We start from the raw sequence: 17,243 nt of genomic DNA on the forward strand, positions 1-17,243 counted from the left end.
ACTGCTCAGTCCCAGGCCTTGATGACACATCCTCATTCTACCATGGCCTTGGCCTTGCTCCTTGGCATTTTGCTGTGGGTCTTAGTCTCTGGGCCCTGCTTGTCTCAGAAGAGAGTAGACATGTGCCAGAAGCAACAGTCCTAGGTGCACTGTGGAGTGAAGGAGAGTGTGAGTTGAGACAGGGCCTTGACTGGTGTTCCTCTGGAGTCTGCCAAACCCCTGGTATATCTGAGGGAGGGCAGACATACCCTGTCAACTGCTTCTGCAACTTGTTCTTCTGTTGACGCAACTCAGGGGCTGCTATGTTCTGGGTCCTGGGCTTCTGTGTGAATAGATTATCTAGCCAAAGCCAAAGTCAGAGGAAACATATCTATTTTGCTTTTCAACTCAAGATTTGCAGAGAAAGAGATTAGTGATATTTGCTCTTCTTCCTCATTTTCATCTTCTTTTTCCCAAAGGGTTGCTCATAGATTATAATTATTCCACCTTCTTTGAAAAACTACCAGATTCATGCACTTAATCACTGGGTTTGAAGGGAAGCTCCCTGTGGGCTCAGCAGGGAAGCCTTAAGCATGTGTCTTCAAAGTCAACAATGGGCAAAAAGCACCATCTCTGTTGGTAGGAGTAAAGCAAATGGGCACAGACGTTCCTCTCCTAGGCTTCTTCCCCACCCCTAACCTACACCCAATCTTCAGATATATTTCTTGTTGACAGTTTTGTTTATTTTTTAAATGGCTGAAGATCAAGAAAATAAATCAGACAAACACAGGGCAGGCATTTTGCTATCAGGCTGCACACACTGAATAAACATTGCCAGAGCTATTTTCTCACAGTCAGTGACTGCAGAGAAGGTGATAACGTTCAAGCCACTGCTGCATAGGATATGAGGGACAGAGAACAGCACTGAGGGGTTTCAAGCCACTCTTCTCAGAGATGGAGCTGCCTTCTGGGGTCCACTCCCTTGCCTCTTGGGGTCCACTTCTGGGGTCCACTCCAGGGTACAAGCAGAGGCCACCATCCAGCGGAGGGGGCACAGGGCACAGGCCCTGCTAGTCTCCTGCTCTTGGCTCATCCAGCTCCCTGCAAAAATGACAGCAGGGAACCATCTTGTCCAATTAGCACCAGGAGAAATAGAGGGTTTTTTGATATTTTGTTTTCATTGGCTGAGAAAGTGAATCTGAAATTCACAAGATTTATAAGATCTATTCATAGCACACTGGGTCATGTTTGTTTCTGAAGTAGTTAAATTAATGAAAAAGAATGAGAGGAAAATGATGTTGCTTTCAGGTAGTGATTCAATTTGCTGATGACAATCAGTCCAACAACACTGTGATTTCAGAATTCGTGACTGGACAAACTAAAGGCAAGAAGCCTGGGAAGACAGAGGAGGTGACAGTCACATATGCTTAACTTCCCCAAACCATTTGTAAATGTGCCTGTGTTGACAAAGATACACAATGATGTCTAATACAATAGGAGCCACACATAGTTTAAAATCTCCTTGAAGTAACATTTAAAAAGTAAAAAGAAATTTCAATTTCAACCAGTCACTTGGCAAGTACTTAGTAGCAAAATTATTGTCCTGTAGTATAGCCAGTCACTAGGGAAACCAAAATCCCATATATCAAAAATATTCTTCAGAAAGGAAAGAAAAATAAATGCATCTTCATATAAAGCAAAGCTAAGAGCCAGAAAAATTGTTACAAAAATAATACTTGGTCCTTCATAATGACACTGGAAGGAAATGTGGGCATCAGGGATATAGAGGAAAAAAAAACCAAATATATGGGTAAATGGAAGAGGCTATTTTTCTCTTTTCAAGATGTTTTGACTATTGAAGGGAAAAACTGAGAAGATATCTGGAACTGAACAACAATTAAAATACATCATAACAAGTTTGTGGATGCAATGAAAACACTGCTTAGAGAGAGATTCATAGCATCAAATGCTGACATTAGGTAAGTAGAAAGTTCTCAAATCAATAATCTAAACTTCCACACTCAGAAAATAAGGATCAAAATAAACCCAAAACCAGCACAAGGAAAAAAATAAACATGAAGACTTAACATCAGTGATACTGTACAAACCCGTAAAATACGGATGAAGTGGACAATTTCTGGAGAAGCGGGAACTACCACCACAACAGGAAACTTTAGGTGGCTGGGTAACTATCAAGAAAATTAAGTTCCTAATGAGAAAAGCTCCACAAAGATCTTTAGGTATATAGGTGATATCACTGGAGAATTGTACCACACATTTGAAGAAGGATTAATACCAATCTATATAAGCATTTGTTACAATGTATTTCATGAAGCTGGTATCACCCAGCCATGAAACCAGAAAAGACGGTTCCAGACTAAAGCCATGAACAAAACCCCAAATTGATAGACTCCAGTCCATCATGAATGTAGATACAAATGTCCCTACATAAGGCACTTCATGGACAAACCAAGAAAGACTTATGATGATATGGATCGATATAAAATATTATATGAAAAAAGTCAACACCTATTGGTAAAAACTCTCCGATAGGTAGGACCAGGCAAGGTTATGGATTAATACTTGGTCCTTCACTTCCAAAAGACACGTGTAGGTTCAAAACTCCACACTTAAGGGTAAAGTCTTTTATTTTTAGAAGTGGCATTATTATGATATAATTGCCTATGATGGGGGGTCATAAGGGGCTGGGGTGAGCTCATGATTCAGCCTGGCTAGTGTCCTTATATGGAGAGCCGGTAGACTCTTGGTTTGGCGTGGCTTGCTTCCTGATAAGGAGAGTAGGGCAAGATTTGATTCATTGTGACTTATGTCTATACATGACTATCTTCTCTCCTGTTTTGTTTATGTTTGTGCTGAAACATTTTAATTCTTGTATCTCTCACGTTGTGTATGTCTATAGGTATTTCTTTGTGTTTCCCATTGGGGATTCCATTTAACATGGGAAAGGGACACCAATCTGATGCAAATCTGAAGCAGGGCAACTTCAGTAGTGTAGAGAAAGCTGCTGCTGCTGCTGATGTCACAATATGACATTGTATGCACTATGTGTTCAATACTACAGAATATAGTTGGGGTTTTCTGCTACATTATTCTCTTATATGTTGTAGAAAACAAAAGTGGCACTAGCTTTTTAAATTCTCATGAATAGGCTTTACCAGAAATATTTCTGCCTTCATGAAGATCTGAGTTCCTAATCTGGTGTCCTTCAGGTTAACCTGAAGGACTCCCCTCACACAGGGCACATCTAGTAGGGACCAACTCCTTGGGCTCTTGTTTATCGGGTGCTGTGGTTGGAATGTGCTTGTCTCCAAAATTCCTGTTGAGCCTCAATTTAATGGCATTGAGTGGTGGGCCTTGAGCAGGTGGTTAGGCCATGAGGCTCCAACCACAGGGATGTGACGTGAACCTTAAGAGTGCTTCTCCAGCATGCACAAGGACTGATTCACTCCCCAGCACATACACATAACACACACACACACACACACACACACACACACACACACACAGTACATATGTCAAGCTGGGCATGGTGGCTTATGATGGTGTTTTAATGAGCTTTTCCATTGCTGTGGCCAAGACACCCAACAAGAACAACATAGAGGAGAAAAAAATTAGCTGGGGATCCCAGGTTCAGAGGTCTCAGACCACAGATGGCTGACTCCCCAGTAGAAGAAAGCTGCTCATTTCAGGGCAGCAAAGAGGCACAGGCAGGGGCAGAGAGAAGATGGAGCAAAGATCGTAGGGACGAAGCACCCTTCCAGGACATGTCTCCAGGCACCCTTCTCCTCCAGCCACTGGGGCATTCAACATACATGGACTCTCAACTCGTGACACGAGGCAGGAGGATCACACATTGAAGCCCAGTCTGAGCAACTTAGAGAGACATCATCTTCCAAAAAAATAAAGGAAATCTGGGGGGCTAGGGAAGTACTTCAGTTTTTTGCAGCAGTTTCTTGACATGCCTGAGGCCCTGGGTTCAATGGCCAGTATGTCCAAAAAAACACAAAACAAAACAAAATGCAGGACTTGAGAGAATGTGGTCAACCCTTCTGGCCCTCCCATCAAGTGAGAATATAGCAACAAGCCCCTTTAATCTTGGACTTGTCAGTTTCCAGAAAGGTGGGAAGGGGATTTCTATTATTAATAAATTACCCAGTCTAAGGTGTTTTGTTACAGCAGCAGGAAGGGACCCAGGTATGTGGGAATGCCTCCATTTCTTCCACTAATGGGAAGGACACTTTTGCTGGTTCTTGGATTCTCGGTTTCCATATTTTCTCCCTTATCATTTTGAATATATCAACCCACCACTTTTCACATTTCAGGTTCCCAGCAAGAAATCTGAGGAGAACCTGATTAAATGATGATGAATGCTCCCACCCTCTCAATCCCATAGGTGTTAATGCCTAGCTCTGGAAGAGTCTTAGGGACCAGAGCATTTTGTTACAGCATCACAATATGAGTGAAGTGCTACCATCCCTTGAACCCCAATCATTCTGAGTTGGAAGAAAGAGGAATTAAATAGTTTGAGTGTAGATATGATGAGATCTTTGAAAGTTGAAAGGTCTTACAGATTTTCAGACTCAAAAAACCATTGAAGTATCCTACTGGTTTTAATCTCTAAACATGTAAATATCAGTCTCCATGACCCACAGATACAAAAAGCTTCCAGAGTCCTTTCCTATTCTTATCATGAAAGTCAAAAAAGGCCCTGGAGGCCCCAACATGAGATGACACCTGGGGTGCCTGGGTCATTTCTTGCTCTGACTTCACAAGGAGCCACTGTGAGACAATCTCAAACACCAGCTATATAAGAGAGTGGCTGTGGGTGAGTTTTTGTCCATAAGTACTGGAAGCTCTTGGCAGTGACTTGTTGGACTCCCAGATAGTTAGCGTGTTTGGTGGTTGGTGGTTGGTTTTTGTGGTGGTTTGCTGTTGGTTTTTTGATCTGGGTTTTTTGTTTGTTTGGCTGGTTTGTGTTTTGATTTTTGGTTGTTGATTTTCATGTTTTGTTTGGGTTTGTCAGTTTTTTTTTTAAGCTAGCATTCTTCATTGATATTCCAGTTTAGGATGTGCAGAGAGTAGCAAGAGTAGTGTAGTGGTGCAGGGGCCCAGCTCCTGCTATGAGAAGGCCCTCACGGACCATTATCGTGTCCTGAGGGCCATTGGGGAAGGGGGCTTTAGGAAGGTGGTGCCAGAAAGAGGGGAACAAGCCTGTGCTGTGTGAACGGGATTTGTTGATGGCCCTGGAACACCAAAATGTGATCCAGCTCTTTCAGGTCATTGAGACCACCCACAATATGTGCCTTGTTATAGAGCATGCAGATGGAGGACAGCTATGGCGTCACATCCCAAAGGATGGAGGCATAGCGGAGGAGACAGTCCGCAGAATGTTCAGGGAGATGGTGCATGTTGTGCACTACTTTCATGAGAAGGGCATCACGCACCTGGACCTGAAGCCAGAGAACTTTGTGGTGGATGCCAGGGGTCACTAAAGCTCACTGACTTTGGCCTGAGCACCAGCTTCATGCCTGTGCTGAACGAATTCAGGGGCACTCTCCTGTACTACGCCCCTGAAGTCATCCAGGGGAAGGGATTCAAAGGTGCCCTGACAGATGTCTGGAGCCTGGGTGTCACTCATGCTCACAGGGCAAAGGACACTCATGGCAAGCACCACTAAGGGGCTGCAGAGCGGATCTTGCAGGCAAGCTACAACATTCCCCCACAGGTATCCAAGGGAGCACGCAGCCTCATCCAGCAAATCCTGACAGTGGACTCCACGCAGAGTAATGGGACACCTGTAGCTGAGCCAGGGTGAGGACTCTTAACCCAGTTGTCCCAGAGAGCCACTCCCCAAGCAGCCTGACCCCGCCATCTGACCATGATGTTGACATGGGTTACAACCTCTATAAGGACTGGTTGTCTCTGCCAAATCGCCAATTCGATGAGGCCATGGCTACCTACCTCATCCTCCAACACCAGAGAAGCCAGAGGACAGGCTGCATGCTCTGGGAAAAGCCTGTATGTCATCAGGTGGCTGGGCCTCACCCAGGCCCCACAGTGGATCGTCCCAGTGTCCACCCCAACAAGGGCACCAGTGAGCCTGCCTTTCCTTTGCCCTATAAGCAGCAGTGGCCTGAGGAGGCCAAGTCGTGAGGGCAGAAGGGCATGCACGAGCCAGTGTGCCTGCCATTCTTCTCCACTTTCTCCATGTGAAGACACCCCCTTCCAGCCTGGCCTCCCAGCAGGACCCTGGGCACCAATGGCATGAGGCCCAACCCTCATAGGCGGATAGCAGAAGGTGGCAGCTCGGCCTCCCAGGGGACCTCGACAGGACAGTCCCATGAGAGAACCTGGGGCTGGAGAGGGGTCACTAGGAGGATTGCGACCTGCCTGAATAACTCTGCTGCTATGTGCAGTGCTTTCCTGGGCTCCACTCCAGAAGAGTGGCTCCAATGGGAGGAGGACACAGACACCCTCCTAGGTTCCAAAACAGAGTAGCTTCAGTGAATCTGCACACGTGAGAGACAGACCAATGGACAGCCTGAAAACCCCGAGCTCTAAGCATCCTGACATGGCTAGGGCATCAATCAGGAAGTGGACTCAAACAGCTGTAGGAGTGAGGCATGCCAGCTGGCTCAGGCTTCTCTGTGTGGATTCCGGCCAGGAGCCATCTGGATCCACCAGGACTTTCCTCTGCCTCCACCTGCCAGAGACATCAGAGACTCTTTTCCCTGGGACACTTTCCCCTGCCCTGCTCTTCTCTGGGATAGCAGACATGACTTTTAATAAATTTCTGTTTTCTTGTGCTATAGGAGTCTTACTAAGGAAGTTGGGGCCTAATCCCACATGATGAAGATTAGCGCCTCCTTTTTCTTCTGTTAGATGAAGGATTCAAATTAAAATGTTTCTTCTCAGTAAAAGAAACAATCTGTGAGGTTGAACAGAGAGCCTACATCCTGGGAGCAAATTTTTACCCTTCACACATCAGAAAGAGCACCAATCTCTAAGGTATGCAAAGAACTCAAAAAAGCTAAGCACCAAAAGAACAAATAACCCAATCAACAAATGGGCCAAGGACCTGAACAGACACTTCTCAGAAGAGGATATACAATCAATCAACAAACATATGAAAAAATGTTCATCATCTCTAGCAATTAGAGAAATGCAAATCAAAACTACTCTAAGATTTCATCTCACTCCAGTCAGAATGGCAGCTATTATGAAGGCAAACAACAATAAGTGTTGGTGACCATGTGGGGAAAACGACACACTCATACATTGCTGGTGGGACTGCAAATTGGTGCAGCCAATATGGAAAGCAGTATGGATATTTCTTAGAAATCTGGGAATAGAACCACCATTTCACCCAGCTATCTCTCTCCTCAGATTATACCCAAAGGACTTAAAAACAGCATACTATAGGGACATAGCCACATCAATGTTTATAGCAGCACAATTCACAATAGCTAAATTGTGGAACCAACCTAGATGCCCTTCAGTGGATGAATGGGTTAAAAAAATGTGGCATATATACACAATGGAATATTACTCAGCAATAAAAGAGAATAAAATCAGGGCATTTTCAGGTAAGTGGAGGGGGTTGGAGAAGATAATGCTAAGTGAAGTTAGCCAATCCCCCCCAAAACAAATGCTGAATATTTTCTCTGATATAAGGAAGCTGATTCATAGTGGAGTAGGGAGGGGGAGCATGGGAGGAATAGATGAACTCTAGATAATCAGAGAGGTGGTAGGGAAAGGGAGGGGGCAGAGGTTAGTAAGGATGGTGGAATGTGAGGGACATCATTATTCAAAGTACATGTATGAAGACACGAATTGGTGTCAACATACTTTATATACAACCAGAGATATGAAAAATTATGCTGTATATGTGGAATAAGAATTGTAATGCATTCTGCTGTCATTAAAATATTTTTTAAAAAATAAATTTGTATTTTCACAAGTTGTTTGAAAAAAATTGATTTTCCAAAGATTTATTGAAAAAAAAAATCAGGTTTAAAAAAAGACAGCGGCCCATAGAGGGAGGCCTCTGGACAAGGGCAAGAGCCCAGTTCACGGCCTGGACCACTTTGCCTCCCTCTCCTATTCTCCTTGAGCCAGTTTAGATGGTGACTCACTTGGCTTGAGCTGATATAGATAAGGACTCGCTCCCCTTGATCTAGTGTAGTCAGAGGTTCTCCCTTGGAGCTACTGTAGAATTGATTCCATTTGAGTGGATTGCTTTGGCCTGTCTTCAGGCCTCTCCCTGTGGTGTGTAGAAAGGGTGGGTAGTAGCCATTGGAGAAGACACATCAGGAAAGGCACTAGAGATTCCGCACTGTTCTGTGGCATCATCTCCACAATAGACTCTTCAGGGAAGAAAGATGTGGACCAGTGGGCAGGATGGGCCTGCTTGCAGCAGTGGCTGGGTTCACTGCATGCCATGCAGTCTCTGTATCAATCTCTTCCTGGATGCTGCCAGAGGTCCCAGGGAGCCAGAACATGGGCTTGGGGAACTGGAGATGCTAAACGGTCTCAGGGTGGCTACTGACATAATAGTCAAGTACACTCATGTGGAATTGCCCTTTTTGGGGGTTCTAGGGATACCAAATTTTGTAAAATAAAGTGTGCCAAAATAAAGAGTTAGAAACCCCCAGGGCAGTTAGGGGGAGGGTGGGATATTTGGGTCTGTGCAAGTACACACCTCAGAGGAGGTTATGGGTAGCAGCCAGAAACCTAGAAGTGACAACCATCTTCACAGACTCTGAACAGAAGCAGGCCTTAGTGATCAGTGAAAGCAAGACCGTGGCCCTGAAAGCCACCATGTGTACAGTGCCCAGGATGATCCATCAACAGAGTTTGATCCAAGAAAACAATGGAGAGAAGAAAGTTTGTTGTTGCTACTGCTGCTCTTGTAATTTTTCATGAATATAGCTTTAGGGAACTATGGGATGGGCTAGCATTAGTGTCATCAGAGATGTAAAATGAGAGGATAGAGTACAGCACAGAAAGAAAGTATGGTTCAATTTTTCAAATGTGATGAAAGACATGAATCTACAGACTTAAACAGCTTAGCAAACCTCAATAGGAAAAAACCCAAAGAAGTCCATGCCCAGACACAACAAGAGTACTTACAAACCGAGGATGAAGGAAAACAGATGAAGACGACCAGAAGAAAATGATACTTTACTGACAAACATGGAATCATTTAAAGGACTGTGAGATTCTTATCAGAAATTTGGTAAGACAGAAGGCAGTGAAGTGACATTGAAGTGCCTTAGTGGCTGCACTACTGGACAGTAAAACTCTCCAAGTTCTTTTAAGTATTTTAAATGCTACTTTTGAAAACATAATTACAGCTCAATTCACAATAGGTAAACAGTGGAACCAACCAAGATGCTCTTTGACAGATGAATGGATAAAGAAAATGAAGTACATATACACAATGGACTATTACTCAGCCTTAAAGAAGAATGAAATCATAGCATCTGCAGGTAAATGGATGGGCTAGAGAATACCATGCTAAGTAAGATAAGCCAATTCCCCCCAAATCAAAAGCAGAATCTTTCCTCTGATCATCAGATCCATAGTGGCATGGGGGATAGAATGAAGGAACTGTGGTTTGTATAGAGGAGAATGAAGGGGAGGGGTGGTTTTGTGGGGATAAAATGGTGATAGAAAAATATGGACATTATTACCCTATGTACATGTATGGTTATACTAGTGCAGTGACTCTGAACCATGTACAGCCAGAGGAATGAGAAGTTGTGCTCCATGTGTGTACTGTGTATCAAAATGCATTCTACTGTAAAATAAATGAATTAATTTTAAAAAATTAAAAAGAAAACATAATTACAAAGTTTCAAGGTCTAGATGCCTTCTAGACTGCACAGTGTACTTCTAAATGCTCTAGTAGTCACAAGGCACTAAAAGTTATGGAGTTTCAGTGGTCTGCACGATATTAAATGTTCCAAATGCTCCTGTAGTCAGAACTCAATAGTCACAACATTTCAGGGCTCAAGAGGTTGTAGTGACCAGGAAATCTATGGCCTGGGTCTCTTTTCAGCTTCTCTACTGTATGAGCTCAGTCTCCTGATAGGACTTGAGTCCACCAGCCCTGCAGGCAATGCAACCATTGCTCACTAAGCACTTCTGAAGTCATCATCTCTACCACCCATGGACAAGTGGGGGCTGAGAAGGAACTTTTAGAGTTGCTAGATAGAAGGTGAGGCCTCCTTCACCCAGAGAAGCTACATTTTCTATCTTTGGGGTCCTGCACGTGTTTGAATTTGGTCCTATGCTAAAAGAGAAGAAGAAAAAGTGCTTGAAACCCACTCATTTACTCTATATTACTTCTTACAGCATTTCTGCAGAACTGATGTTCCCAAATGATGGAACCCCAGAACTCAAAAGTTCCACAATATTTATACACAAATAGATAAACATCAAGTTTGCCTTTGGAATTCAAGTATTAGAAATAAGCAAATTCCACACTTATTTCATCTCCGGTAGAAGGAGGCGCTTCCTCTCTGTGTCTCTCCATATCAGTTTCATTTTTTTTTCCCAAACATAGTTGTTATAAAGAGGGGGATAATCAGAGTTAGATATACATCAAAATTTCTCTTCTTCCTCCACCAGTTGGTAAACAGAAACGATAACAAGAATATCAGCTACCAGTTTTGAAAGCTGGCAATGTTCCAGGCACAATTCTAAGGGGGCTATACTACCCATCTTAATTTTACCAACAGGAAAATTGAAGCAAGAGGTGAAGTTGTGGGGTCCCAAAGTAGGCTGCTATGAGCAACGGGCAATGTGACCATAGGCAGTCTAACTATGGAATTTTAATCTTCATATTAAGCAGTTCTTTAAGAATTAGGAATTTCAGCCTGGATCATAGAGGACAAATGCATCTGAGGAGACATTTGTAAGTCAATGTACCATGAGTGGCACACTTGCCCAGGAGAAAGCCATTATAGAGGCTCAGCAATCTTCCCTGAGGCTATTCTATGTGTTCCCAGAACAAGGGGCAACCACCAAAAGCATATCTCTGAATTCTTCTTGAGGAGTTTATTTATAGACTGAACTAAGTTTAGAGGAAGACTATGTCCCACTTACAAGGTCAAGTTAGAATTGAGGTACAGACTTATTTTGCAGTGAAAATTTACAATTGGATTCAATCAAATGACTTTATGGAAAACATTCATTTTAAACTGCAGCACAACAACATATTGCCATCATTAATAAGCCTTCACACTTATTCTTTTTAGAAGACAGGGATTTACTCTTGAGACTCTTCAGTTTAAGTCTTTGGCCCCAAAGGAATTGGGTGATGACCACCAATGCTCCCACTGGTGAAGCTGCAGCTGCAACAGCAATGAGCTGAGCCTCTAAATATAACTGCACAGAACCACCTAACTGCATAGAAGAAAAAAGATAGCTGTAGCTGAGGCCAAACTGCACAGCAATCTTTGGACAGTTGGCAGAAGCACTGATGGAAACATATTTGCCTCCAATTTCCATATATGTGAACCCAAGCAATCATAGCCCAGAAGTCCAGATGACTTTGACATGTATAGGAAACACAGAAAGAGAGCCAAGAAAACTATCTGAACCACACAGATCTTACACACTTGGGCTTTCTCAGGTCATGAATAACTTACTGCTATTTCCAAACAGTGTTCAGTGAATTACCCAGTAAAAGAGGGTGGCAACAGAAGATACTACATTGGCAAGTTGAAAACTATGAGCAATAATTCCTTTCCTGGTGACTGACCCCATGGTAGATACTTCCTGCAAGCTGAGGGTGTCTGTGACTATCAGGGATATCTTCAAAATTTAGCAGAATCTATTCCAAGCTGAAAGGTATGGCCTTGCCAGTTGTGGAAAAAGCTGACTCTGCTTTGCCTGAGCCCCTAAGGGCGGCTAGAATCCAAAAGGAATGGAAAGGGCGACATCACAGTCAGGCCCTGGACCTTTTGTCATGCAGGATAAATGTTCCTCATGGAATATTCAAGATTAGATACAAAAACCAGGTATTAGAATCATGTGGGGTAGGGACAGAAGCTGTTTTCAGACACCACCTGGCTTTTGCCACCCAAAAGAGGAGTAATGCCCTTGGGGCATATATTCAGGGTCAAATAAAACAGAGGCTCTACATTGGGCAAGGACACTGTTCATGCTTCCTGGGAATGTGAGTTGTCAGAAAACCTCTTCATTACTATGTTTCAATTATTCTTCTCTGAATATGGATGCCACTGGTCTGTATTTTTGTTTTTTTCTTTTAAGAAACTTTATTGTTCTCTTTAGTTATATATACTGTAGAATACATTCTGACATATCATACATACATGGAGACTAACTTCCCATTCTTGTGGTTGTATATAATGTGGAGTTTCGCTGATCATGTATTCATATATGAACATTGGAGAGTTCTGTTCCATTCGTTCTACTGTCTTTCCCATTCCCAGTCCCCTCTCTCCCCCCCATTCCCCCTGTCCAATCTGGTGAACCTCCATTCCTCCCTCCTCCCATGCATATTATGAGTCAACATCTGCATATTAAAGAGAACATTCAACCTTTGGTTTTATGGGATCACCAGTCCCTCCCATGGGTTCTCATTTCACTGAATTTGACCATGGACAGTCTTGGACATCTGTTCCACTATGCATTACCTATGTTTTACTGACTGGTGAGCCCCCTGCAGTCTGTCTGGACCAAATCCTTCCCCTTCCATCTTTCTCTACCTTTGTGTATTCCAAGATCTCAAAATAGTCTTCTGTAGATATGAACACAAAGCTTGTCACTGGAAGGCACCATTTTCATCAAAGGAGACATATTCTTTCTATAGCCAGATAACTGAAGTACTTGTATCTGCCCCAAGTGTGACCTGTGTCAGGGAACAGACATAGAAAAGCACTTCCCAAGAGCCCTCAAAGGAGCACTCATCCAAAAGAGCATTAAGAGGTGTTCACAGCAAAGATATTTGAGCAAGTTTCTTTGTAAGATTTGCAAAAAGCCTTTTATATCTCATTGAGGCTAAAATAAGGACATAATGGGGGGCTAGGATTGTGACTCAGTGGTAGAGGCACTGAGTTTGATTCTCAGCACCACACAAAAATAAATACATAATAAAGGTATTGTGTGTAACTACAATACACACGCACACACACACATATGTATATATTTTTTTTCAAAAAATAAAGATATAATGGCTTTCCAAACTATTTGGGAACAGATATTTTTCAAGTGATAAGCCACAGGAAATACCCACATCAAAGTTGGCAAACAGGAAAGAAGAGTATGCTTACTTCTCTGGAAGAGAAGTGAAATGACCAAAGCATCCCTTAATCCTCAGATGAAGGCATATCTGGGAACTGGCACACCCAGCTTGCATGTGTGCTTAGTCTGGCCCTGAATGTCTGAGTTGGTAGCCAGCACTGAAATTTTGGGAGTCATCACATAAAAACCAGGATGCTTGGCTTCTCCACCCCAAAACAGCCACATGTGGTCTATAATCTCCTTATAAGATGATGACTGGAAGGAGGAAAGGCTGCTGTCTTTAAAGAAAATCTAAACTTTCCTCCACTCTGGAGGCTGCTCACCTCTTGAGTTCTCCTTAGCCTTAACATCTGCCCAGCCCCGAGCAATTAAGTTCACAACTTCTCTTAATGCTATAGACACTGCTTTCAAGTAATCCTGAAGTGTACTGAAAATCATGTATTTGTAAATAAATGTGTAATAAACAGTGCTAAATCTCGGGGTATGTTTAATTTGTCATCTGAGATAATCCCTATAAAATAATTTAAAAGCCCCTCCAAAACTATAGTGTTTTATCTCATGAAAAATCACAGGCAGAGATTTTATTTCACCCCTTGGGCAAATAATGTAGTATCATAGACAGGGATGAAGGACTCATTTTTATCCTCACTTGATTCATGAGCTTGCTGGAAACCAGTGAAGAAAAGTAATCTGCTGCAGAATCAATGGTGCCCCCATTTCCTAAACTAACATTTCCTAAACTAATTGCTATGAAGCAATCCACATTGTCATTTTTGACAATGTAGATTGCTTCATAGCTATGCAACATGTCCTGCATTGTACTGAGCTGGGCTCTTCACAGTTATGACGCCTCTGCTGGGTCAGTGTCACTATCCATATGCGTCATCAGAACATGAGGTTTGGCAAAAGTTAAGCGAACTCTTCAAGGTCAAGCAACTTATTGTTGGTGGGATTCTACTGTCAATCTTTCAGGCTACCAAACTCCCTCCCTCCCTACCAGGATATTGTCAAAATTCAGTCATACCAAGGAGATAACAGTAGAAAAACATACCCTGTTTGGAAAAAGTTCTAAACACTCAATGACTACTATCCTTGATGCAGCCACAGACAACATTCACTCTTATATCTGGCTAAAAGTCAGCATGATTTTAAATAAGTCTCAGCACCAGCAAAGCAAACTATGAGTCCTATGTGCAGTATCCCTGGGGCCCAAAGTTTAAAATGCCTGATTAATTTTGGGTGGAGGACTCATATATGAATAAGTCTCATGCAAACAAACCTAGAGATTACAAAAGAAAAAGATTTTTCTTCATGTTAAATGACTGAAAGGGAAATGCCATAATTTTGATCTTCTCTCAGAGCTACAAACAACAGAGGCCAAGTTCAGTTAAAGGCATCATGAGTGGAACAGAGGTAGAAAGGAAACAATTGCTGCTTTCTAATTCCCTCCCTGATGAATATGAACTTGGTTTTGGAATTATCTTTAAGATGGAAGATTTACATTTTTAAATTATCAGAAAATATGTATTATAACATGGGGAAATACTCATGATAAATTGTTAGGTAAAAATAAATCAAAACAAACATGAATGATTATATAATTACTTAAACAGATGAAGATTCATGTGTTCATATGGGCTGGGTTGGAACAAAACATAGAAAATATAAAAGCAATCATTCATTTTGATGACTGACTTATGCACTACTTTAAAAATTATTTTACTTACTTCTTTTAATGTTTCCAGAATATTGTTTGTCAGATTAGTTTTTTAAGTTATGTAAAAGGTGAAAAAAAAATTGACAGGTGAAACAGAAGTAACATGCTTTTCCATATGAAAAAAAAAAAAAAAGAATCAAGACTGTGGTGTTGGTGCAGGGATTGAGAAATGAACCAGTACTATGCTGAAGGGCACTGAAACAGACCAGTGCATATATGAAAACATAATATCCAGTCACAGTCAAAGTAGGAGCCTGAAAAAAAATAGATTCTTTCTTCACACCACACCCAAAAATAGACCTCAGGTAGAGGAGAGCCCTGATGTGAGAAAGCAACATTTAAACTTTTACAAGAAACTCAGAATATCTTTAGTCCTTTAGGGTAATGATAAGCATTTCTTAAATATGCAAAGGTAATATACATTTATGAGATAAAGGATATATTCAATGATACTAACATTAAAAGACAATTATTATACAATAAAAAGATAAGTGCAGGTCATAGACTTAGAGACTCTTCATGTGCAAAAGCTGACAGAAGAAAAATTAATAATTGAAAAAAGGTAAACATATAATTTTTTTTAAAAGGGCAAAGGCTTTGAAAAGCAATTCATTAAAGGAGGAATTCAAATTGTTAAAAACATAGACAAGATGCCCATCTTTACTAATAATAGAATTGTAAACTAAAGCCACATGAAATGCCATCAGACACCCAGAGGATCAGCAAAGCTTAAGATGTCTACTAATCTCAAATATTGGTACAGATGTGGAATGATAGGATGTCACAGACCAAAAACAGGACAAACATTTTTGACAGCAATTTGCCATTATTCCATAAAGCTGAAGATGCCTTTTTCTGATTGTCTAATTAAATTTTTCTTCTACAAAATTCTATCTATTTAAATAAAGACATATATGAACAATTTGCTCATTGTTCCTAGCCCTGAAAAACTGGAACAACCTAAATGTCCATTAACAGAACATTCTACTGTCAAGTGTAACTAATTAAATAAAAAACTTAAAATTAAAAAAAGAAAAATGAAAAAATAAAGGAATGAATGATACATATATCATTATGGTTAAATCTTTAAAACATGCTGTTGAGTAGAAAAATAAACTAAGAGTATGGTTCGAACCATTCATTTGAAGTGTCAAAACATGCAAAGCATTATTATGTATTACTTATAAGAGCCTGCATGTCTACAAGTGGCATGAGGATAGGACTATAGGTAATAAAACTATCAAGTCAGGGGTGCACATTTCTGCAGAAGGCACCTGGTGTTTGGATATTTATGTATTTTAATTGGCTTGCCATGACAAAGAACCCCCTCCTTAGAACATGGGATGGAAGTGACTTGCTTTCCCAGACATGCCAAGACTCACCTCAGATGTGAGTTCCCACAGCCATTTCTCTCCCAGGAGGAGCTCTTTTGGGGGCCCAGTTCTGGGGTTCCCGTGAGGTCCTGGTCACTGCAGTCTTCTTGGTCTGTGGCCCATTTATCCTTGGACTTCAAGCTGTCATGTTGTGAATCCAGAGAGATGATATCCGAGGGGGAGCTCATCACCCCGGAGTCCTCGGTCGTGTCCTCTGATGCAAAACAGCTGCCAACGGACACAGTCTCCTCAGCTTCTGATGGCACCAGTGGGACTCCATCCCCACTGCAGTGACTGCTGGGACCCAGGGGCAGGCTCACTAGACAAGACAGGGCAAGGATAAGTCAGCAGAAACCACTCCAGGTCCCACGCTGCCTAACAAGAGCAACATCCTTCTGTGAATATTGCTGAAATATGAACTTCAGGATGCTCCAAATACGGAGGGCATGACTTCACACACACCCTCCTCTGGAAACATTCTCAGAAAGAGCCCTATGTGCATATGCAACTGAAAGCAAAATTTTCTCTCCAAAACTCAGGATTTGATTAAATTAGTCCTTTAAATGTGTATTCAAACACGTTTAAATGTTTAAAGGAATGATATGATAAATGAGATTATTTCTAGTCTGATCCTTGGTTTAACTGAATTTGGCTTAAAATGAGTTCTTTATAAGAAAATTAAGAACAATTAGAGTTTTAAAAAATATAAGCAAACTTAGAAAGCAGTAAGGCTGGTATGAGAACATTGACAAATCAAGCCACACTTGAAAGAGAGCCTAAAATATGAATGACATGTTTCCTCAGCATTTGGTTCTCCCTTAATTTTTATATGTTAGAGAGTAAGTTTAGATATCAGTAAGAAACAACTGGGGGGAGAA

The 17,243-nt window shown here is 41.7% G+C and overlaps 1 protein-coding gene across 1 annotated transcript in view; it reads right to left on the reverse strand.

The window, feature by feature from the left end:
* Positions 1–17,243, reverse strand: part of Cobl (cordon-bleu WH2 repeat protein) — a 268,552-nt gene that overhangs the window by 27,671 nt on the left and 223,638 nt on the right. Inside the window, exon 11 of the mRNA XM_026403670.2 lies at positions 16,375–16,684. Within this exon, the coding sequence (XP_026259455.2) occupies positions 16,375–16,684 (310 nt within the window). The remainder of the gene's footprint in view (positions 1–16,374; positions 16,685–17,243) is intronic.

This window comes from Urocitellus parryii, chromosome 3, assembly GCF_045843805.1.
Source record: "Urocitellus parryii isolate mUroPar1 chromosome 3, mUroPar1.hap1, whole genome shotgun sequence".
In the NCBI taxonomy this organism is placed as follows: domain Eukaryota; kingdom Metazoa; phylum Chordata; class Mammalia; order Rodentia; family Sciuridae; genus Urocitellus; species Urocitellus parryii.